At 59.2% G+C, this 24117-nt stretch overlaps 1 protein-coding gene across 7 annotated transcripts in view; it reads right to left on the minus strand.

Annotated features, from left to right (window-relative positions):
• ZNF185 (zinc finger protein 185 with LIM domain) overlaps positions 1-21936 on the minus strand; it is a 68957-nt gene extending 47021 nt beyond the window's left edge. For 3 of the 7 annotated variants that reach the window (XM_033849362.2, XM_033849364.2, XM_033849365.2), the window contains exons 1-11: positions 21780-21936; positions 9270-9348; positions 8960-9083; positions 8654-8719; positions 6454-6492; positions 6273-6350; positions 5690-5755; positions 5044-5130; positions 4238-4321; positions 3943-3984; positions 2558-2641 (exon numbers count right to left, since the gene is read on the minus strand). In XM_033849362.2, the coding sequence (XP_033705253.1) occupies positions 2558-2641; positions 3943-3984; positions 4238-4321; positions 5044-5130; positions 5690-5755; positions 6273-6350; positions 6454-6492; positions 8654-8719; positions 8960-9083; positions 9270-9303 (704 nt within the window). In that variant the 5' untranslated portion in view covers positions 9304-9348; positions 21780-21936. The remainder of the gene's footprint in view (positions 1-2557; positions 2642-3942; positions 3985-4237; positions 4322-5043; positions 5131-5689; positions 5756-6272; positions 6351-6453; positions 6493-8653; positions 8720-8959; positions 9084-9269; positions 9349-21779) is intronic. The other 4 variants (XM_033849363.2, XM_033849361.2, XM_033849366.2 and 1 more) reach the window with 4 other exon arrangements.
• Between the last annotated feature and the right edge of the window lie 2181 nt (positions 21937-24117).

The following is a 24117-nucleotide window of genomic DNA, read 5'->3' on the forward strand; positions in this document are numbered from 1 at the left end:
GCGCCAAGGGCTGACTGCACTACCAGAAGCTGAGAGAAAGGCCTGGAACAGATTCTACCCCAGAGCCTTCGGAGGAGCACACAGCCCTGCTGACACCTTCCTTCATTTAACTTCTGGCCTCTAGAGCTGCGGAAGGACAACTTTCTGTTGTTTAATCCACCCAGTTTCTGGTACCTTGTCACGGAAGCCCCAGCAAATTCGTACAGAGGCAGTAGATCCTTCTCAGGCACCCACAGCGGCATTTCCCTCTGAGACCAGCAGGTGCCGATGTTGGTCTCTCCATTTGTTGAAGGGCCCAGCAAATCAGGAAGCGCCCAACCACACCAGCACCCAGGCAATGTGCAAAGGGCTTTATGTGTACTATCCCATATGGGATTTGGGACGGCCTCTGGAGGTACGCATCACTGCTCCCTATTTCACACATGAGGGCACCGGGGCACAGAGAGGTAAAGTGACTTACTCAAGGTCACACAGTACAGTACAGGGCAATGCCAGGGTTTTGCCTTGTGCCAGAAGCTGTGCTCTTACTCACTGCTCCCCAGCCCCTCTGCCAGGCAGCATGTTGGGGCCCAGCCTCCAGGCCCCACCTTGATCAGGTGGGGCAGAGAGCCAAGAAAGCCTGAGCGGCGCTGTGATGGGGCAGCAGCCAGGCCTGGGGCTCTCACACAGGCCAGTTTCTCTGACAGAAGGTATCTGAGTGAGCTCAGTTTGGAAGGTGGGGAAATGAGCTGAACCCAAGAAACCAGCCCCATGGTGCCTGGAGGGAGGGCCATTGCCACAGGTGAGCGGTGGAGGGGGGAGGGGAGGGGGCTGATAGTGGAGACAGGAGCTCAGATTCGTACACTTGGTGCTGAGAAGCCTTTGAGGCACCCAGGCAGGTCAGGGGTCCGGAGGAAGACAGGGCATCCTTGTGCGGCACTCCTTCTGCTCCCCTCTGAAGTCCCTGAAGGGTTTGGTGCCTAGACAGGGGAGCCCCTCCTAGGTGGCTGAGAAGCTGACCTTCAGACCCAAGCCAAGGGGGATGGGGCAGGGACACGCTTGCGGAGGGGCCTGGGGACCAGGCTGTGAAACTCTCCTTTCCTACTTTGCCATAAACCAGCCTCCAGAACTGTGAGACAATACATTTCCATTGTCTGAGCCACCAGTTTGGGGGACTTCGTTATGGCAGCCTGAGCAGGACAGACAGCCATCTTGCTATGACAGCAGGTGACGGGTAGGGAACATCCAAAGGAATATTCTGGAATAAATGTTAAAATGCCTCTCAAATGAGAATATAGCACAACCTACTTCCTCCTCCTATGTTCTTTCAGAAGGCATCTGAAACCAACATTAATCGCTTTCTTTTATTCAAAAGAGAAATTAAGGAGAATTCAGAGATGTGCATTGTTTTTGCTGAATTATGTCCCCTCCAAAATTTATATATTTAAGTCCTAATCCCCAGTGCCTCAGAACGTGAGCTTATTTGGAATAAGGTCGTTGCAGATATAATAAAGATGACGTCATACTTGAGTAGGGTGGCCCCTAATCTAATACGACTAATATCCTCATAAGAAGAGGAGGTCAGAACACAGACACACAGAGGAAGACCTTGTAAGAGACGCAGGGAGAAGACAGGTGTCTACACGCCAAGGAGAGAGGTCTTAAGGAGAAACCCTGACAACACCTTGACCTTGGACTTGCAGCCTCCATAACTGGGAGACAATAACTGGGTTACCTGAGTCACCCAGTTTGTGGTACTTTGTTACAGCAGCTCTGGCAAACTAAGCCCCCATGTTCCATCAATCACCATGTCCCATCAGTGCTACCTCGAGAAGAGCTCTCAAATTTTCCTACTTGTTCAAAAGTTCTTAGGGTGTCCTGTCTCCCTCCCGGCACAGAAGAGGTGGCCCCAAGGACCGAGGTCACATACAAATGGTTGTGGGGCTTGAGTCGGGGAGGGGCGTGTGGGACATGCAGTGGCAATTCCAAGACCTGTAACAGCCCCAGAGGCAGTGGCACTGTCGGCAGGACTTAGCATGATTCAGCTCAAAGTACAAGGAGGTATTGATTGCCTTTGGCCTGCAGACAAGAGAGAGCCATTATCTGCCCGGAGACTCTGGGGCTCAGAAATCAGGGCAAATCAGAGCCCCACGTGGAGTGAGATTACCCACGCTCAGCCTGTCCCTGCCCTGTCACCCCGCTGCCAGACCCTCCCACCTGAGGGCCTCAGAGGCCAGAGCCAGTTCTTGGCACCCACCTGAGAATAGCAGGGCTAGTGCCCTGGCCACAGACCCCCTCACATCCCACAGCTGGTACTTTTCCTCGGGATGCCACTGGACTCAGTGGTGGAAGGGTTAAGTTGACACAGATAAGCACGAAACAGACAAGACCGAAGCACTGTCTCCCAGGAGACCAGGCTGTTTTGCGCCTTTCAACCCCAGGACATCCAGCCAGAGAGGCCCTTACTGATTTCTGGGCCCCATCCTGTCACTGGGCATACAGGGACACTGACCCTGAGGTCCTGTAGGGAGGTGACCTGGCAGTCACCAGCCCTGGGCGGAGATGAGCAATTGATTACCTGCTCGAGCCGGGAGGGGATCGCGCCAGAGCAGGTGGGTCCTGGCTTTTCTTGGAAGGCCCGTCCTCATCCACCACCTCAATCCTTTGGGCAAGAAGAGAAACAGATGCACCGCTATCCTCAGGGCACTCTTGGCCTGCGAAGCTGCCCCGGAGCTTGCAGACCCTGAGGGACATGCGTTCTTTCAGTGGTGTTTATGGCTTAGCAACTCCGGCTTGGGCTAAGGGCAGAACACTGGGTTGAATAGCATCCCACCAGAACTCATGTCTTTCTGGAACCTGGGAATGTGATCTTATTTGGAAATAGAGTCTTCGCAACCAATTTGTCATCAAGTTACAATGAGGTCACACTGGGGTAGGGTGAGCCCTAAATCCATGACTGTTGTCCTTATAAGAGGGAAATTTGGACACAGACACACAGAGAAAAGAAGGTCATGTGATGATGGGGGCAGAGATAGGAGTGATGTGTCTACAAGTCAAGGACTGCCGGCAACAGCAGATGCCGAGAGAGAGGCCTGAGACGGCTTCTCCCTCACAGCTCCCAGAAGGAACCAAGCCTGCCCACACATTGATCTCGGACTTGTAGCCTCCAGAACTGGGAGACAATCTGTTCCTGGACCTTGTGCCAGTTCCCGCAAAGTGCCGGTTTGTGGTACTCTGATATCACAGTCCCAGGAACCTCATGCAGCCAGGAGGAGGACAGCAATTATCTGTCACTCCCGTCATGCTGCCACCACTCTCTGCCTGGAACACCTGGTATGCCGAGTCCTCCTTGTTTTTCAGTCCTCAGCTCGTCATGGATATCTTCCCTCTCTACCCAGTAGAATACCCCTAAATTTCAACTGGCCAGAAGTTTCTTCCCTCTCCTCCCCAAATACTCCCCTTTCCCAGAAGATGTCCTGTCAACGGATGGCACCATCCCTCCCTCATTCAGCTGGAGTGTCTTGATATCCCGATCATGGCCCATTGAACCCTGTTCACCCTTTAGGGTCCATCTCCAGTGTCATGGTCACTTCCGAGGGCCTGGTCAGGCAGGCGCCCCCAATGACAAGCCTCTGGACTCCAGCCCAATGATCCGTCCCACCAAGGCACTGTCCGGCCCACCCCTGGTAGGGTGGGCAACAGGGCAAAGGGACGACTTTTCTGCAGCCCAGGGCCTTGGAAACACCTAAAGCTCCATCTTGGGTCGGGGGCCGGGTTCTCTCAGCCAAGCTCCTGCCTGCGCAGCGTTGGCTGCCACCCACGTGCTTCCTTGGCTTCCAAACAGAAGCCACCAGCCCCTCACAGCTCCCTCTACTCAGGGACAGTGACCGCATCCCACCCTGCGCCTGCTCTCCCCACACTCCACCCCTGCCAATGGAAGACCTTCCCTTTGCCGACACTTACCTCTTTGCTATGAACGGGGCCTGTGTCTCCTGGGCGAGGCTGCTGGAAGAAGGCAGAGAGGTGACAAGTTGGGCAGAACCCACAGCCAGGTGACATCACTCCCAGCACCTTGCCTACCCTGATGGCGGCAGCCAGACCTCTCAGGTTTCCAGAAAGTAGATCTGAGAGTCCCAGAAGGTCTGGTTAGGAGGGCCCTCTCAACCCGCCCGTCACCAGCCAGAGGAAGACCAGAGCCCTGAAGGGAAGGGAAGTGGCCCGGAGCAGGGAGCGGGTTGGTAGCTGAGCCACAGCTCACCTGGCACTCTTCTTGGCCGCCGACAGGACGTAGGAATGCTCCCGGGGAGCTGTCTTCCTCACCACACTGCTGGCAGCCTCTGACCTGGGGTGGCACAGGGAGGGGGCATCTGATGGCATGAGGAGGGGCTTGCTCTGCCAGCCTAGCCAGGCAGCTACTCGGGAGGCAGGGGGAGCTTTAGGGAGCTGCCCGAGACCCCACACCTAGAGGGCGGCAGAGTGGGCCGTCGATGCCCGGCAGCCTGGCTCTGGAGCTCTCGGCTCTTCCCCGGTACCTCCGAGGCCTGGGGACCCCTGCTACTGTTGACTCTGCCCTTAGGACTGCCTGTCTGCTGGGCCTTCAGCGTGGGGGGCTTTGGTGTGTTTCCTAAGTCACGGAGGGGCCAGCAGATGTTGGGAGTGAGGGCAGGCTGAGCTCGGAGCCGAGCTGCTGCCCAAGCATTCAACCCTCACTTTGGGACAAGGGGCGTGGGCACCTCTGGAGCCTGGCCCTGCCCCCAGGCACATACAGGAGGCTTCTACCAGGGCACCACGCACTGCCTATTTTGGTCCAATTTGCTCAGGAACCTTTTTAACAAACTATAGAAATTCCTCATTACCTAGGTTCTGCCCTCTTCGAAGGTTCATAAGAGGGTCCCCTGGGCTGGCCCAGCACTGAGTGGGTAGTTCTGGGGTTCCAGGAGTGCCACCTGTGCTGGCAGCGACCCTCCAGCCAACAGACCAGCACCGATGCTCCGCATGTGGTGCACCAGGCTTCAGAGACCTGAGCCCCGCCCGGCCCACGGGACGCCCAGCAGGCACCGTTACCTCCGTTTCTGCTCATCAGAAGAGAAGGGCACCTCCTCGTCTTCAGCAGCCCCTGACGCTGAGCTGCGCCTGACGTTGTAGGGTGCCCTGGGGGGGGTGACAAGGGACAAACAGTATAAAGACGTGGGGCCCTGGGAATGCGGGCCCTGGGCACACAGGAGAGGGGCTTGGACGGGGGCCACAAGGGGAGCTCCAGAGGGAATCCCAAAGATTTATATCCAAGAAGCAGGCCAGAGTTAGGCACCAAGTGCCCATAGGTGACTGGCTGCCAGGGCCAGCAGAATGCTTGGGCTCACCAGGTGCCCGCCCAGTTCGGCCCAGCCCAGGAAACAGCTAGGGCCATGACCCATGACACTTTCTCCAGACCCACTAGCTCCTTCTACAAGCTTCCTACAGCCCCTGCTTTGCTTCAGATCAGAAGTACAATGTGCACACTGTCCAATTTTCTGGAGCTTGTCAACCTCTGGTGGGTTCCAGGCCACAGTGGCAGCTGGCAGGGATGTCAGGCCGACAGGACTTGCGCTCCTGGGCTGTGCTCAGACCTGGCTGTGCCCAGAGGCAAGCAGCCAGCTGCCCTCAGCGGGCCCAGGGTTCGGGCTCGTCCTTGGAGGAGGGCACCAAGCTGAGTCTGTGATTGCATACTCACAGCTTCTTGTAATCCTCTGTGGTCATCCTGTAGCCAGAGGAGGAGGGGCGGGGAGGCCCGGCAGCGCTGCAGAGGCAAGGAATTTCTGTGAGTCCACCCGCAGGGCCCTCTTGCTTCCAGATTTGCCTACGTGGCCCAGCGGGCATGTGGCAGGTGGACAGGGGGTGCTGGCGCCCTTTCCTCTCTGCTCTCAGCCCTGCCAGATACCCAGAACAGCTGTGCAGAGCAGCCCTCTTGCCACAGACCCCTCAGCCACCTTGGTCCTGCTTTTCTGATGAAGCCCAGGTTCAGCCCGGTGCCAGCTCAGCCCGTCGGGAAGAAGGTGGCCTAAAGCACACAGCTCAGGGCAGTTACCAGCGAGTCAGGGCTCCCACCCAGCCTCCTCCCGGTGCCTCTGTCTCAGTGACCTTGTCTCAAGGACAAGGGCACTGGTAGTGGTCCAGGGCCTTGCCTTACACAGGAAGACACCTGCCACCCACCCCCCCACCCCCTCAGCGACAGGCAGAGGACTCTCTCTGGCCTGAGCGTGGCCTGGGCCCTCACACCTCTCACGGGCCAACTGGCCAGCACCCTGTGAACACACCGTTTTGGAGCTCCGTTGGCCTTGGGTAAGTGCTGCTGGGGCTGAGACGAGCTGTCTACAGGCTTGGTGAACACTCCCCTGAAAGAGAGCCCGGGAGAAGCAGCACCGTGAGACCCCTGGGAGAAGCTGGGGGCAGTGCGGGTGGGCATGGGGAGGTGGGCAGGGTCCTGTGGTCACCTACCGGATGATATAGCCGGTGGGAGCCCTCGCGCTCGGGGGCCTGCCAAGGGAGAAGAAGGATGGTGTGAAGCCAGGCTGCCCAGTGACGGCAAAGTGGGTTGGCTGCTGGGTGTCCCAGTGCAGGCAGAATGAGGGGAGCGACAGTGGCCAGCTGCTTCGCAAGAAATCCAGCCACGCCTGCACCCCTAGCTGGGCTACCTGTCCTGCTCTGCCTGTCTCCCTCATGCCCCCCAAGAAAGGTACCCCAGGCCGATTCTTCGGGGCCCTGGCTCACAGCACGTGCCCAGGAAGGGCATTTATACAGAGGCGTCCCCTCCAAAGTCCGGTTTCTCCCTGTTCTGACAGCCCTCCTCCCCTCCCCTCTCAGAGCTGACCCAGCTCAGGCTGGAGGCTCTGTGCTCAGAGGTCTGGGGCTGAGGCGACATCAGGCAGAGCCCCTAACCTGATCTGACCCCCTACTCTGCCCAGCCCCCTCCAGGAAGACTCATGAGGGCCCAAGGGGCAGAGCCAGGCAGGAGCCAGCCGCCCTTTCCTTCCCACTCCGCTTGAGCCCCCCTCCCCCAGCCCGTGCGATGCCCACGTCACAAGGCTTGATGGAAGTTTAGGACCGGAAGGCACGGCCAGGGCTTGGTCAGTGCCTGGAAAACATTAGCCTCCATGTGCTGGGCACCTTCCGCCTGGGCGGGGGCTCAGAGGACTCGGGTGAGGGGTGTGGGCAGGCAAGAGCTGGTAGTGCTGGGGAAGCAGGGCTGTGAGTTCTGGGATCAGAGGCAGGAGACAAAGACTCGGCAGATGGCTCTTCTGTCCAGGAATAGGGGAGCTTGGGGCTGGAGCAGCTGGGAGGGCAGTGCAGAGCCCCAGTGTTCTCCATCCCCATGGACCCTGTCCCTAACAGGGCATGGCCTCCTGGAGGTGACCAAGTTACAGGAACGCTTGGAGTGGAACCCGAGAAAGAAAGGTCACTTATCCCACGTGTTTTCCAAATATACTCCCAAACCAAAGCCCAGGCTGAGAACTGCACCCCCAAAGTAAACATACTCTCCAACGAATGGATTATCTTTGAACTGTGCTCAGGCTCTGGCCAACTGCCGCTATCACAGTCCGCAATTCTCTCTTTCACGCTCATCTCTCTACTCAGGACGTGCCCGTGTTCCTGGTGAGGATGTCAGTTCCCTGAGGAGAGGGTTGTGTACTCTGTGCCCAACACAGGACCTGGCAGGTAACAGGTGCTGAGTCATTGAGAGATTACGGGCAAGCGCATAGTTGCCGGAGGGAGCCCCTGTGGCTAGCAGTGAACTTGGACGCCTGCCTTCCAGCTGCTGCCACTGCCTGTACCACCACCCCAGGAAGGCACTGGCCCTGCACTCAACTGCTAACTGCTGGCTCTTTGAAGCAAGGATCAAGCCTGAATTGAGGGGTCCCCCTAACCCTAACCCCGCACTTCTCAGGAGTAGTTCCTCCCCATACGGGCAGGATGTGCCCACCCTTCAGAGCCTCCCTGGATGCCATTATGCAAAAGTCCTTGAAACAGAGAGAAGAGCTGGTTCCCCTCGGCCAGCTGTCAAGATATGTCATCTTGAACTTGGGAGAGAGTTGGGGCAAGTGTGTGAGTCTCCCCTGGCACTTGGGACGCTGTGCTGATACAACAAAAACGTGACAAGTAAGCACGTCTTAGAGCTTGCAGAATTTGCATAAAACTGAAGTTGTCCAGACCTGTGGGTATTGCCTTTTTAAAAATGTGCCTGGGCTTCCCTGGTGGCGCAGTGGTTGGGGGTCCGCCTGCCGATGCAGGGGACGCGGGTTCGTGCCCCGGTCCGGGAGGATCCCACATGCCGCGGAGCGGCTGGGCCCGTGAGCCATGGCCGCTGGGCCTGCGCGTCCGGAGCCTGTGCTCCGCAGCGGGAGGGGCCGCGGCGGTGAGGGGCCCTGTGCCTGATAATGTGCATTTGCTTTTATAATCCCATACGCTCTGGCAGAGCTTCGCATTTTGGAGCTAAGACTTTATTATTATGCTCAGTGACAGTTTTGATCCCAGTTGACAGCTGAAGCCATGGACCTGGACCCAGTGACTCCTGCACTCCTTTCCCCAGGAAGGAGCAGAGTGGAAAAGCCATCCTTCCTGTGGAGTTCAAATGACTCAGCGTCCGCCAAAGGCTGCAGCGCAGGGCCCACCCACCGGCCACCTGGGCACCACTTCTTACCTGGCCTTCGGGACCTCCCCAGCTGAAGAGAAAGATATGGCACGACTCCGGCCCGAGGGCAGCTCGCTGAGGAAAGAGGGGACACAAAAGAGGGCGGCCACTACATGTACCCCAGGAACTTGGCCCACCGTTCCCGTCTCACCTTCTCCTTCCCTGGCCTGCGTCCACACTGCAGAGGCGTGTGTGTCCACGCACGCCCTGGCAGCCGCGCCTTTCTCACCCTGTGACTTAGACTGAGTGTGGCCCATGGAGTGCCACCCCACGCCCAGCCTGTCGCTGCCGGCCCTCCTGGCCTCCTGGACTTACAGGGTGTGGCTCTCCGATTCATCCTGCTTGGTGATCCAGCTCTTGTCCCCCTTCAGCGTGGTCCGAACCTTCATCTGCTTGAGGACATTATTGCGTTCCTCCTCACCCGGTGGGAGAGGCTTCCCTGGTGGCGGCAAGGCCAGGCAGCATCAGAAGTGGAGCCCAGCCCCAGGACCCCGAGGCCTCCTTTCCAGCCCTCCCAATACGTTGCTGTCACTCGGCTGCCCAGGCAGTGCTGTGCCTTGCAGGGCAGGCCTGGAAGGAGGCAGCCACGTACCAAGCCCAGGACAAGAGGGCACCCAGGCCTCACCTTTGCTGCCTCCTCCGAGAGCTGAGATACTCATGGTGTTTGCTCTGAACGTCCCTTCTCAGTGGATTCAGCAGGGCTCCTGGGGGCAAAGGCAAGCACATGGCTTGTCACTTCATGCATTTATAATGGCTCGTGGGTCACCGTACGGTCCTTGGCAAATTGAGACCATGCAGACTGTCCTTTGGGTGGAGTCTGGGCAGAGGCCGCCGCTGGGCTGCACACTGGGAAGCATGGCATGGCCTGCCAGGGGCTCTCTGTTGGAGAGATGGCTGAGACAGGCAGACCACCAACTCTCTTAGAGACCTCTGATGGCCAGACTCCCGCCCAGCGAGTGTAGGGGAGGGGTGGAAGCAGTGGCCGACACTGGTGGACCCAGGAGGAGGGATGGGGGAAGGAAGGGTACAGGCTGGGGGACGGTCGCTTTGGGGGACCGTCTCTCTCACTCCTTAGTCGTCATCTGACAGACCTTGAACGGGTCATCTGACCTCTCCAGCCTGACCCAGTGTCTACCCTTCAGGACTGCTGGGAGGACAGAAGGCACCACTGTTCTTGCAACTGCCCAACACTCCCCAGGACAGCAAAGATCGCCGTGACTCTCAACCTATCCTCGTTGGGAGAGACCCTCGCGGGTCCTTAATCAGCACAAGCACAGCCTGGAGGTGTCAGCCCCGTGTGGTTCGGGGGTTGGGTCCATCTCCGGTGGGGAAAGCCTGGGGCCCCACTGCCAACTCCTAGTGACCCTCGGGCACGAGGTCATGTTGGGGAAGAAGGGAACGTCCTGTGCTCTGCTTTCTCTTCCTCTCTCTGTCTTTTCGCCCTGCCCTCCCCCATTGTCTCCTCTCTGCCCTTGAGCCAGGCGCTGCCCTTCTGCGGCCCGTGAAGGGGGGGCCGTCATGGTCCCCGACACCTTCCAGCTCCAGGAGGCGCTGGGGTGAGGAAGTCGGCTCTCCAGAATGGGACTGGCCCAGCACGGGTTTAGTCAAGGCAGTGACCCTTGGGCCTCAAGCGAGTGGGCGTGACAGGAAGCAGGGGCCCTGGCTCTGCCCACACAGTCCTAAGGCACAGCAACCTCCCTCTTAGGGGCCTGCCACCCTCTGGGCCCCTCCAGGGCCAGGCCCTGAGCAGCCGGGCCATGCTGCCAGCTGGCAGAGTCCCGGGAATGTTTTCACGGAGGTCACGGGCATACTAAAACGGGCAGGGCAGAGGGCCAAGAGGAAACCAAATTTGCCCCGTCAGCAAGAGCTGGATTTCCCATAAACTGCACCGAACGAGCAGCCCAGCAGGCCCGAGCCCTCTGAGTGCCAGGAACGGCACCTCATCACTGCGAACGGGAGCCCCGCGTGCCTAGCCCTGCACCAAGGCTGCCACGTCAGAGTTCTGTTGAGCAGAGCTCACTCGATAGGTGACCGTCGGACCACACTGCCCAGCTGCCCCATCCCAGCAGCCCCTGGAACGGCCCCACTGGGCCGCCTGAGATCTCGGCCCCTCCGTCTCCTGAGGCTGCTGACTGACCGCGTGGCCTTGGGGGAGTCCCTCACCTCCTCTGGACCTTAGCTCATCAGTTTCCCCTCAACAAGCCTGTTGGCCACGTTGCCTAGAAATTTTCTGTCAAATCAGAAGCAAATAAGCCACTTACTTCCAAAATCAGGGCAGATGCATGAACATGCAGAATGACAGAGGCAGAGGGGCCACTGGGGACCCCCAAGCCAAAGGGGCAGGGACGCGCCCGAGAGCCCACAGCAAGGGCTGGCTTTACAGCTTCCTGTCCCACCTCACCAGACAAAGACCAGGACCGACGCCTCATCTCAGAAGTCAAGTGTCTTTTTTCATGGAACAAGAAATCTGAGTCAGGAAGTAGAGTCTCCTCATGGGACTGAAGAAGAACGCAGCGCTTCAGGACAAGGAGACTTTAAGGTGATGAGTCCCAGCCAGATGGACATGACATTTGAACCTATGTCCCGGCTGGACAGCTGGCTTCTCCCTCCACCTCACTGCCTGCCTTCCCTCCCCACAACAGCGCTGGTTCAGGCCGCAGTGACTTCTGCCTTCCTCCTTGCTCCACTGGTTTCCATCTGTGCCTCCTTCTGGCAGCACTCATCGGCCCCTGATCCCTCCTGCTGGTCCCCCACTGTCTCCAAGACTGGGGGCAAACTCCCCAGTCCTCCGACCCAGCCACTTCTCACACCTCCATGTCAACAGCGCGCTCCAAGCGGACCACATGCCTCAGCATCCCTGGAACGTGGCCCTGCGAAGTCAGTCCCCGCGCCTTTGCTTATGCCGCTGGGCTGGAGGCTGGCGGGGGCCGTGCTCCTAACTTATCCGATAGCGCCACCGCTCCTTTGAGCCAGGTCTCCTCTCAGACCCACCATCCATTCCCCTCCTCTGACCCTTCTCAGAAAGCAGGGCAAAGTAGCCGCCCAATCCGTGGGCAACCAGAAAACCCTCACTGCAGACACGAGCAGCTTTGGAGGATGGGGGGTGGACCACTCAGGAGGGCATTTCCTGGCGGCTCTCAAACACTGCTGGCGGGCAGGTCAGTCAGGGCATCTTTCTGGAGGACAGGTCTCCACGTGTGTCAAAAGCTTTGGAGAGGGCAAGCTCATTGATCCAACAGTTCCCCTCACAGTAACCTCTCCTAAGGATTCAAGTGCATAAGTACAACACAGTATACAAGAGGGTGTCATTCCAGTGTAGAATATGATGGTGAAAATTTGGCAATAATCTGAATTCCCAACAGTTGTATTTAAACATATTATGATCTACTGTTCAAGCAGATGATATGTGCCCATCACAAATGATATTGATATATGCGATATTCTACAGATAGAACTACCATACGACCCGGCAATCCCACTACTGGGATGCTTCCATTTCCTTAAAAATACAGTTACATAAAAATGCCCAGGAAAAGAAACAACTGAAAGGACATATACAGAAATAGTTTGCAGAAGCACCCTTGGGAGCAGGCTCAAAAACACAGGAGACACAGCAGCAGAGAATGAAGGCGCTTTGCACGTGCAGAGGCTCTCTGCTCCCTCCCTCACTTGGGGAGAACTGACCAAGCATCGAGGACCCACACCACCCCCTCCAGCCTGGCTGACTGGAGCCTTGGTCCTGCCCGTCCATGGGGCCTTGGGATGTGGGGTCCCAGCATCTAGTCCAGGCACCAGGGCAACCCGCCAGCAGTAAGTATACCATCGTCCTGCTTCACTGTGAGCAAACTGGGATCGGGGAGGTTGGGCAACTGGCCCCAGGCCACACTTCCAACACTTTCAGAGGGTGGCGGGCCCAGCTAGAATCTGGGCCCCAGCTGTGGCTGCACAGTAGCCCTGCTGACCCCACACACGACATCACGGAGTGCTCCTTGGAGCAAAATCCTGGGGTCCAGGCAGCTCACCACCAGTATGATTCCTGCAAAGCACGGCACATGGTCCCAGCAGCTGGCTCACACCTGCGGCAGGGAGGAGACTCTTGGACTCAGGCCAGCCATGCACACGGTGCCTGCCTGGACTCTCAGCCTCACTACCAACTCCGAGCTCCTGACTCCAGCATCCTCTCTGAGCTGGGCAGCCCTCGCCCTGCAGCCCCGGACTCTACCCTCTCCACGTCCAACGTGCCAAGGTCTCTTATGCCCAGGGCTTGCACCTGAGACGCAGGATGCAAAATTCAAGAAGACCTGGGAAGAGAGAAACTGTTCTGCACCTCCCCACTCACCCCACGCAGAAGGTGGAGAAAGAGGCAAGATGGATGCTACATCACTGGAATGTTCCATCTCCAGCGGCCTTCAAAAGTGGGGCAGGAGGGCTTCCCTGGTGGTGCAGTGGTTGAGGGTCCGCCTGCTGATGCAGGGGACGCGGGTTCATGCCCGGGTCTGGGATGATTCCACATGCCGCGGAGTGGCTGGGCCCGTGAGCCATGGCCGCTGAGCCTGCGCGTCCGGAGCCTGTGCTCCGCAACGGGAGAGGCCACAGCAGTGAGAGGCCCGCGTACCGCAAAAAAAATAATAATAAAGTGGGGCAGGAGTCCTCCCAGCTGCCCAGGCCTTCCAGTCTTCCTCTTCGTCTGGGCACTTGGGCTTCTCCCAAACCGTCCTAGGCCCTCCTGGCGCACGAGGCCTGCCATCAGGAAGGGCCCCCCAGCCTGACAGCAAGCCCCGCCCAGCAGGCTCACGGCTCTGTTCCTCGTCCCTAAGGGGCCTCACAGGGCTGCAATGTTGTCCCACTCTCTGAGCCCCATCTGTGAAGTGGTGCGGAGCCGCCAAGCCCGTGAACCTACTCGCCGGCTCTCCTCTTGGCAGGACGCCTCCAAGCCAGAGCGTGTGCCACTGCTGGAATTTGGAGCCAGTTCTGCCCCATGCCATGGCTTGGTGTCTGGATGCTGGTGGGTGTCCTAACCTCCCAAATGGCCCATGCGAGCCCCGGTCTAGTCAGGGCAGCCGCTCTGTGCGCCGTTTCAGGACGATGGCCCCACTTCTACCTTGAGAGGGAGAAGTCTTCCGACTCTTTAGGAATTCTCACGTCGCCTTGCCCAAGGGCCCGGCCTGGGCCACCAAAGGAACGGGTGGCTTATGTGCCACCTTCTGCCGCAGCTGTCCCTCATGGCACAGCCCTGGATCCTCACTAGATGTAGCCTCACTCGGCAGGACCCCTTCCCGTGCTAACTCCCAGGGAAAGGGCTGGAAGCCCTGATTGGATAGACAGAAGCAAGGAGCCGATGAGGGGCGTGCACGGAGCCTGTGGTCCCGGCCACAGCGAGCCTGGTGGCATCAGAGGCCAACAGAGCTGATGCAGGCAGACTAGCTTGGCTGATGTGTGAGGAGACAGAGATGGAGAGAGAGACAGCGAGGAGGGGTCACCGTGTCACCCCACAAGGACGTGCTGTGCCTCCAAAATGAGAAAACTAACTCAGAGAAAGTTTTCTAGAATCGCCGGCCTGCCTGACACCCCATGTCGTGCACATCCACTTTCCCAAGCAGGCCTCTGTGCGTCTCCTCTGGCAGCTACCAACTTGACAAATGGCCCCGAGCTTCAGCCCAGGAGGCATCTCCCAGAGGCGCCCTCAAGTTCCCCTGGGGCTGCTCTCCCCACACCTTTCCCGGCTCCCCGCGGCACAGCTGGGACGGGCTGGCTTCTTCCGGACAACAGGAAGGACACCAAGGACGGGCCTGAGAACGCAGGCAGCCCCGCCCCCCGGTTCCTGCCCAGGATCCTTGTGTGAAAGGAGATGGCGGCTGAGTGACTGCTCTTGCCCCACCCTGGATGGCAGTGAGATGAGTGGGGGGCAGCGCTGGATGCCAGGCCGGGACCTCCTAGGTAAACTGCGACGGAAGAGGAACAAAACACCTTTAGCCGTGCTTTCCAGGAGCACAGGACACCGTTTCACACACAGGAGCTGCAGCCAGAGGGCGCGGCTGTTGGGGCTTGTCTGCAGGTGCGTATGCTGGGCGCTGGCCACTGTGAACAGGCAGGCGTGGGTGCGCCACTGGCAGAAGAGCGAGGGGCAGGGCTTCTTCCCCAGAGGTGAGCTGTGACGCTCTGCACCCAGGGAGCTGACAGGAAGCCCGGCTGTGTTTCCTCACATGTATCGACCTTCTGCGGGACCCCATCTCTGGCTGGCAGGGATCAGACGCGATTCTGTCTCTTGGCACCAGAGCCCACGGCTCAGCTCCGGGCAGACTCGTTAGGTGTGGTCACAGTGTGACCCACGCAGCCAAGCCCAGTGACCAAATACAGATGTGACGAGGACATCTGGAAGATGTCATTGAGGCTTCGGGCCCCCCGGGGGCTGGTTGCTGGGCCAACTTTAGGCCGTATTTCAGTAAAGCTCTGTCTGCGAGCATTTTTATGCGGCTCGGGGGCAGGGACTGCTAACAGCGGCAGGGCCCCGAATATGGCCTCCCCCGTCACTTCAGCAGAGACACAGCACTCCTATCTGGGGCGGGAGGGAAGAGGTGAAGTGGCGAAAAGTCCCTTGTTTCCCAGCAGCTTGTTCCTGAGACGGGCGGACCCAGCCAGTTCTGATGCCTTCAGCTGGGTGCTGTCGGGGGGTCTCAGAGAAGACAGCTGGCCTGGGAGGAAGGAGACTCCTTCCTTCCATGGGGCCTTGGCTCCCGATGGGGTGTCATGACTAAACCATGAAGAAACAAAACCTGCCAGGGGGACCTCAGCTGTCACACCTGTCCCCTCTGGCCCTCTACGACAAACAGCCTGGCCAGAGTCCCTCCACGCCTCCCTCCTGGCCCAATTCAACCTGGGGGCTGCCACTGGCAGCGAGAAGGGGGTGGGAGGGAGGGAGTGAGGACACCTGTGCATGACCTCCCAGGCCGTGCCCCTCCTCACCTGTCCAACAGCTCTACCCACCGGAAGACTTGCCCCGCTGACGGTGGCTACCTCCCAGAAGAGACACCTGGGCCCTCTTTGGGTGTGTTTCAAGCAAATGCCTTGAAGCTTCAACATAAGGGTCCCCCTAGCGTGTAAGTGCCCGTGAGAGGCCCCTCTCAAGGTCCTTCAGGGTAATGAGGTGTCCCAGAATTGGGGCAGTCTGCATCACCAGGGGACGGGTGACACCAAGGTAGTCAAAGCCCACCCGCTGGAGAGCCCTGGCTCTACCCAACGGGCAGCAGGTGCCTTCACCCACCCTGTCCGTCCTTAGAGAGCTTCCCTCTACAGTTGGCCTGGCAGCCCCTTGAGCCTGAAGGGGGCAGCAGAAACAAAAGCTGACGGGGCAGTGGGGACACTGCCTGCTCAGAGATGAGCTGGCCAGGCCCATCATCTGTCCCTTCACAGGAGGGGCACACATGGTGTTTCTTCCAACTCAGGTGCAAAGGAAAGAGCAAGAGACACGGAGTCCCAGTCCTGTTCTGTCAGAAAAGGTCACCGGACATGTCACTTACCCCCTCTGGCTGAAGATGAAGCCCCAGCTTCAAAGCGCTCCCTGACCCCTGCCCCTGGCCGTGGGGGTAAGGCACAGGCTTCAGTGCGGCTCATCACCAGGGCCACAGCCTCCTGTCCTTCCTCTGCAACATCCCCGGAGGTCAAAGGTCTAGCGCCGTAGGGAGGGCCCAGGTTGCGCTGGGCTAAGGAAGGCCTGGACCCAGATGAGCGACGCTGAGGCCCCAGGCAGGACGTATGAGGGGGCTGGGGACCCCTGTTTGGGTGTCCTCGTCCAGTCCTTTCTCAAGGCACACACTTGGCTGGGTGTCAAAGTCTGGACCCAGGCTGACTTACGCCAGCACTGGGTCAGCTGACCTGATTCCCCAGGCCAAAAGGGCTGGAACGATCAAACGTCCCATTTTATGAGGAGTCTCCTGAGAGCACGTCTCATGAATGAGGACATCCTGGTTCCCAGTCGCAGCAGCCGGCAAGAGGACAGCCAGCAGACGGGCTGCTTTCCTCCAGGGGTTCCTGGGATCCGGAGATGCTCAGCAGCGGTCCAGGGGGCAGGGGCCCTTCAGAGGCCTTCCAGATCCATGGCTGAGCAGCTGGGTTATGTCCAAGCCCCTCAGCTGGCTGCACAGCACACAGCTCCCGGGAGCCCTGGCTGGCCTCTCTGGCCTGTGCGAGCGACAGAGTGGAGCATCTCGCCGGCCCGTGATGCTCCAGTCCCAGGCCTCCTGCCCGGAAGCCAAGGGGTGGCAGGAAGGAGGCGTACCGCATGGAAAAAAGAGCTGGAGGAGACTTGGGTTCCAGAGAGGGAAAATGTAATATGGAAACAAAATGCATTGACCGGGCGGGAGTATTTGTAAATGTGCTTTACAGGTAAATGAAGGTCTGGAATTTCACCTCCCCTCATCCCACGCCCAACACCCAGAATCTAGACTTCTCGGCGTCAGCACCAGAGGGGCCCTGGGAGGCAGACACCTGAGGCTGGTCAGCTCCCTCCGGGCGGTGGGGAGCTGGAGCCCCAAGAGGACAAAAGGAGCCACGGCCACCCAGCCACACGCCACTCCTGTGCCCATTTGCTAGCGCTCAGCCGGCCAGATACGAGGGCCAGCAAGGGTTTCCGGCAGGACCCTCTGAGATGTCTCTGTGGAGGCCAGGGGGCTGGGCGGGGCCGACGTGCTGGGGACAGCAGGGCCCATGCATGGGCCTCACCCCACGCAGGACCCTTTGCCGGAGCCACGCACATGAGCTATTCCCGGGGCCGCGACCTCCCCTGCCGTGCCAGGAGAAGGGGCCCAGACAAAGCCCAGGAGCCGTCTTGTGGGGCCTGGGCCGGCTCTGTCCCTCCCACCACACACCCCAGTTGTCTCTGCAGCCCGGAACCAAGGTGGTCTTAAGCTCATCCCAGTGGGGCAGAGATGCTGTCCACATCTGCACACAGACAGTCAAGGGGGTTGAAAGGGACCCAGGGGTCATTGGAGCCCACTTCCACCCCACACAACTCTTCCCACCCCAGGAATACCCCTGCACCCTCTCTACTGCCACCCATTCAGCCTTTGCCAGAGCAGGCCTGGTGACAGGGAAGTCCCTTCCATCTTCCCCTGACTGACACTGGCCAAGGCTGATGCCTTCTGTCCTAGTCACAGGTGATCACGAGTGGCGCTGCCCTCTCCCTTCCCAGTCCCCTCCTCCCTCACCTTCCTGTCCAGCCCAGACCCAGAGTTCCCTGAGCTCCACCCCGACCTCTTATCGCTGTCCGCACTTCTGGGTGAGAATATGGAGACCCGGGGAGGAGAAAGTGTTTGCCCAAGGCCACATATTCATTGATTCCATAAGCCTTTAGAGAAAGTGGAAGCCAGGCTAGGTGCTGGGCAGACAGGCAGACAGGAGCCTAGAGCGGCACCGCGTTTCCCAGGAAGGTGCCCTTGGCTCGGGCCGTCTGAAGGAATGAAAGAATGAGTAGGAGCTCACTGGGCAGAAGCGATAAGGCAAGTCCTGGTTTTTTGTTTTGTTTTGTTTTGCTTCTTTCAGTCTGAAAGCGGGCGCTGCCTGAGGTAAGCATTTACACCAGGGATACCCGTTCTGCTGCTGGGAATCCTCGGGCCTGCTCTCTGCACCATCAAGCTCCGTGGGAAACTGACCTAGTCATCAGAAAGTGGCGAGCTGAGCCAGTGATCACGGGGACCAGATCAAGGCTGCTGGACCGAGCACCCGAGGTGTGCCCACAGACGTGGCCAGGGCCAGGGGCTGCCAGAGACAACCAGCAGCAGCGTGGGGCCTGCGCACCAGTGGCCCTGGAGGCCAGGCCTCCTCTTGGACCCAGGGTGTGCCACACAGCCCCACAGCCACCTCGGCTGCCACCACCAGCAGCCCCAGTGCCCGGCTCCCTCTTGAAATGGGAAGTGAGCACCCTCCCCACAGGAAAAGCCTAGGCAGTGTTTCTGAAAGTGGCCCCTGGGTCCCTCTGGCATCCAGGTCACCGGGGACGGGGGCTTAAGTTGCAAATTCCTGTTCTCCCAACCCCCATTAGACTTTGAGAATGACACCCACAGGGCCTCTCGTCCTTTCATTTTCCAGTCCCTTCTCCACGCAGCCCTGCCCCTCCTGCTTCCCTACCCCTGTCCTCCTCAGCCCTCAGTCCGCCCTGGGCCCCAGCGCCAAATACGGACATGCGTATCTGTGAGCTAAGGTAGCCTGGCTCTGTTCCTAATCCTCAAATGAGTATTGAGTTCCTCCCTGTGCCTCAGTTTCCCTTTGGAAAAATGAACTGACACCAGCCCTGCCCGCCTCCTGACCCTGCCATGACCACTGGAAGGTGACAGTCACACAAGTACTCCCACGTCAACTTCCCCCTTCCCGAAGAAAACGATCAGAAATGTTCACACTGGGGGATGCAGATAAGGGAGTTCTTGGTACCATTTTTACCACTTTTCTGTGAGCTTTTGATTAATCCAAGATAAAAGTTAAAAAGAAAAACATTGAAAATTGTCAAAGAAAGCAAATCAGATGTTAGTAGGCATCCAGAAATGACCCAAGAATTAAGTGTTCTGTAGCAAATCACTGAACTGTGGGTAGACACGATATGCATCGTCGGCATAGACTAGCAGGGATTTTAAAACAGTTTCTCCTCAGGTGGGGAGGCCACAACCCTCCCAATCCGGCCTCAACCCCACTCCTGGCGACCACGGCTCCTGCAGGAGGACAGCTCTGACAGCATACGGGTGACAACCTGGGGCCTCCAGAGCTTCCGTGACGCACTCAGGTTTGCACAACTAGACAGTGGCCGAGCTGGTGTCTTAACGCAGTCTGACCTCCGAGCCGCGTTCTTACCGCTAGGCTGTAAAGGCGCCTCTGTGTCCCATCACACACCCTACGACCAGCCATCTCCCGTCGCCACTTCACAACCCTCAGCAGCAAAGATGCCAGCCTCTCCTGAGTGTCACTTCAGGCGCATGGGTCCCTGCATGGCTGCTCTTGTCCTGGCATCGGCCAGCTCTCTGTGGGCGCAGCAGGAATGGACGCAGAAGCCCTGATGGACCCCAACCTTAGGGGCCCGAACACCCGGGTTGCTGCTCACGGTCCTGTCCAATGCCAGGGGGCCTGGCTGTCAGCAAGCAGAAAGCAAGCTGGTGTGACGCATGAGCTGGCACCTTATGAGCTGTGGCTTGAAGCAAGATCCAGACCAAAGGGATCAGTCAGCCGTGGAGGCTGAGTGGGGATGGGAGACGGCAGGCTCCCAGAGCGCACTGGGCCAGATCTGAAACTTTTTTGGGCATGCAGCTGAGGGCAGTTTGGGGACCGGGTGCCAATGTCTGTGTAGCCAGGTCCCAGGCCCGCTGCTGGGGGCCCAGAGTCTGTGTCCTGCTTGGTCTTAGAAGGCCACAGGGGCGCTAAGCAGAAACGCAAGGCAGGCTGAAGGAGGCTGAGGTGAAGCACTGGCTGCTCCTGGGGTCACTGCACTCCGTCTGGAATCTGGACTCGAGTTGGCGAGGAAAGGAGGTTGGACAGTTTCTTTACTGAGCGCCTGTCTCCTTGGGGCAAGGCTTGCCCCTGCTTTCTCTCCAGCGCCCCGCTGCCTAGCTCCGGGTGGAACATCGAGGGCTTAGGGAGTTTTTTCTGATCCTCCCCTACCCCAGACTCCCACAGCCCCTCGGGCTTATGCCTCCTCTGTCGCTGACTTGTGCGTGTCCAGAGGGTGGAGATGAACAGATCCCCACACTTGAGTACAGAGCCCCCAGCCCGGCCCCGGCTTCTCAAGGCCAGGCCAGGAAGGCACACGGGCTGGGGCTGGGAATTGATGGAAAGTGGGGGGAGGGCAGGTGAGGTGGATCCTCTCCTTCTCATCCTGGGGTGGCCCAGGGGTGATGAGGTGAACAGGCCAAGTACCGAGGCCTACCTGCAAGCTGGCCCCTGGTCTGTGCATCCACCTCCCGGCCACTCGCTTCTAAGTGCTGAGCAGGGCCTCTGAGCTGCCCCTGGTTTTATGGGTGAGGTAGTGGAGGCCCTGGGAAGGTAGGACACTCCTCCGCCGCCCCCTGCCGCCTTCCACCACAGCTCTAAGTGACCTGGTGAGGAGGGAGTGGGAACCCAGAGCCCCTCCCCACTGTCCAGGCCTATTGGCCCGTGGGGCCCTGCCCCCTGTCCCCAGCCAGGTACCATGATCAGAAGTCCAAAAGGCCATGAGGCCCAGGCACGACTGGGTCCAGGTGCCAGAGGCCTGAACCACCGCTAGGTGGGTTGTGAGGGGCTCTCTCTCAGGGTTCGCTGAGTGGTCCTGAGATGCGGCCTTCCACGATGTCAAGACTAAGTGCAAATGGCTCAGTGCGAACACAATTCCTATCGCGCCTCAGATGTCCCAAACCCCAGGCACAACCACCACCGACCTCATCTGAGACCCCAGCAGCCCCCGGTGGGAAGCGACCTAGTGTCTTACCCCCTTGGACCGTGGAGCTGCTGCCTGGGTGCCCCCGGCTCAGAAGCAGCAGAGTGGACAGAGCAGCTGAGCTTTCAGTCTCTTTCCAAGGCAGAGGTATCACTCTGCCTTTCCAAAGAGGACAAGGCTCTTGGCTCCCCTGCCCCCATGAAACAATCCAGCCACAGAGCCTGCTCACTGCAGATCCCGTCGATAACACCCAGCGGCGCTTGATTCGGCGCCTTCTGTCTGAGAAGCTACCTTCCCAGTGGCCCTTCAGGGACTGCCCTGTGCCCAGCACATGCTCATCACAAGCAACCGGTGAGCCTCCTGCTCTGGGCTCCAGGGTGAGCTGGACTCTGGGTCTCAGTTTTCTCATCTACAAAATGGACACAGGGAGAACTAGCTGATGTGAGACAGCACCCTGGGTCCAGGCCATTTACTAACCATCAAACCCTCTCTTCCAGAAAGAGTGAGGACGCCGGGACCAGGCCAGCCTTAGGTGCCTCTCTCCTTAGTCTCTTTGCTCAAAGTGAAAACCAGAAAACTAAGTACCCTGCCTCAGCCGGCGGAAGCCCGGGAGGGATGCTTAGAGAGGGTGAAGGTTATGGATGGGGAAACTGAGGTCCTGAGTTGTCCCTGTCACCCGGCTCAACACTGGCCGGGTTCCCCGCGCTGACTCCGCCGGCCGCGCCAACGGCGACTCGACAGTCCTACCTGGCACAGGTGCCCAGCTCGCGGGGCGGGCGGAGGGTCGGGCGGGCGCGGGGCGCGGGCTCCCTCAGGTGGGCAGCGCCGGCCGGGCCGGGCAGCGGACGCGGGGTGCGAGGCGCGGCGTGGAGCGCGCAGGGCGGCGAGGAGGAGCGGACTGGACTCCGCCCGCAGGAGAACAAACAGGTTTTCTCCTGCGCCCGAGCCTCGCCCCTCGCCCCTCCCCTCGGCCGGCCCCCTTCCTCTGCCCTCTCCCGGGGTAGGTAGATGCGCCTGGCACATTCCGCGCATTCTCCCGCCAGTGTCCTCGGCCCGCCCGCCCCTTCCCGGCCCCGCCCCGCGGGGCTGCTGGAGAAATCAAGGCCCGGGTTCCCCGCACCGAGCCCAAAGCGAGCTCCGGAAGGCTCTGCCGCGGTGGAAAACTTCCAGGCAAATTCCTCCGGGCTCGCGGCCCCGGGCTGGGAGGCCTCCGCCACGTGAAGAGCCCGGGCTGCCCAGTTGCGCCCCTGCCCGCGCCCGACGCGATCTGGCCCCCGCTCGGGGCGATGACTTGCACAGATGCTGCGGGTTAATTCTGTCGAGAACTACTGTTCCTAGATCCATTTTACAGATGGAGATCCCAGACAGGGGCGGGGAGGGGGGCTGGGGGCTGTCGGCTGAGATCATGCAGGAAGTCCCGGAGGCCGGGAAGGAGAAAAAAGTGGAAAAGCCTGCTCCCCGGCCGCGCCTGAGAAGTTCTCACCCTGGAAAACCATCCTGGGGGGACTTGGGGTTCCCAAGACACTGCAGTGAACACCCTGTCAGCCAGCCAGGCCACCCCCACAAGCTGGGTGGGGAGACGCAGGCAGACCCCGAGGGCCAGTGCAGTTTGATAAGTGTCATTCAGTCCTGCTTTTGGAGTACTTGTGTCATTGTCATGCTTGCGGAGTACTTGTGATGGTTAAGGCACTGGGCTGGGGGCTAGGATGGAGGGAGCGTCAGAAGAAGCCCCTAATCCTACCTGTGGGGCTTGTCCAAGAGACCGCACAGAGTTGGCCTATGGGGATGACAGGATCGAAACGATGGAGCAACGGGTTCTTCATCGATCCCTGCCAAATCGATGTCCTAGAGGGCCCTCCAATCCATCCACTTCCCTCCATGCCCACTGCCATCACCCTGGTCCAGGCCTGGGCTCCAGGATCAGCTTCCTCGGTGGTTTCCCTGCCTCCGGTCTTGCCTTGTCCCCGTCCAGTCTCCACACGGAAGTCACTTGAAGACTTTACACGTGGCTCCACTGCCTGCAGCTCTTTGATGCCCACTGCTCTCGAGATGAAACGAAACTCTCTAAGGGGCTCGAGGATTCGGCTGTGCCGACCTCTCTCTGCAGACCCAGCCACGCTCTCCCTCGGTTCAGTGCACTCCAGCCGCACTCAGCTCCTTCCGCCTTCCGAATACATCCTGTCTCCCTGAGGCAGACTCCCTAGAATGTCCTTTGTCCCCTTGTCTGGTTAGTGAACTCATAGTCATTCTTCAAAACTTTACTCAAGTGTCTGTAAATCCTCTCCTGACTCTACAGGCCACCCGGGTTTCGGGGTGGGGGGGAAGATCACTTCCTTCTGTGTGCTCCCCCAGTTCCCTCTGATTACATCAATCTAGCATAGCGGCTGTCACCTTTTATTGTTCTAGATGATGAGCTTGGGGAGGGTAGGGCCCTGTCTGAGTCATCACTGGGACGTGGAAACCAACATGGCAGGTTGGAGGGGATTGAGAGGCGATTGAAACTCAGGAAGCTGTCCTTGTTATTCTCGGGCTTTATCACGTAGGGAGGAGACTGCCCTGTGTCTGTGTGAATACGTGTGTGCGGTGTGAGGGTGGGGATCGTATATAAAGTATAACGTCACCTCAGTTCATCTGTGCCTCTTGCCAGCAAACGTTTCTCTGCTTCCAGTCTGGCGGCCAGTGTCTAACGCCTTCCAGCCCCTTGACCCCAGGCTGCTGGTGGCCATGGACTTGGCTTGCCATCCTCGCTCCGAAACGTACTCACCATATGACCTAGCGTGTGTTTCCCCCCTCTCTGGGCCCCCTTACCCTTCCAGAGCCCCTAGCTTCGAGAGGTAGAATGGAGAGGACAAGAGGTGAAGGGGTAAAGGGCAGGACGAGACAGAGGGTGGCCCTTCTCTCTAAGGCCACCAGTAGGAAATGGCAAGCTCACCCCCGAGCCCTGAGTCTGGGTTCGCCAGCTGGAGACTACAAGCAAGGGTGCTGTTCAAAGCCGCCAACGGCCAGTGAGCGAGGGCTGCCCTGGGCTGGGCTGCTCTGGGGTCTCAAGCTCTTCCCATATACCGGGTGATTCAGCCCCTGCCAG

This window comes from Tursiops truncatus, chromosome X (assembly GCF_011762595.2).
Source record: "Tursiops truncatus isolate mTurTru1 chromosome X, mTurTru1.mat.Y, whole genome shotgun sequence".
In the NCBI taxonomy this organism is placed as follows: Eukaryota; Metazoa; Chordata; class Mammalia; order Artiodactyla; family Delphinidae; genus Tursiops; species Tursiops truncatus.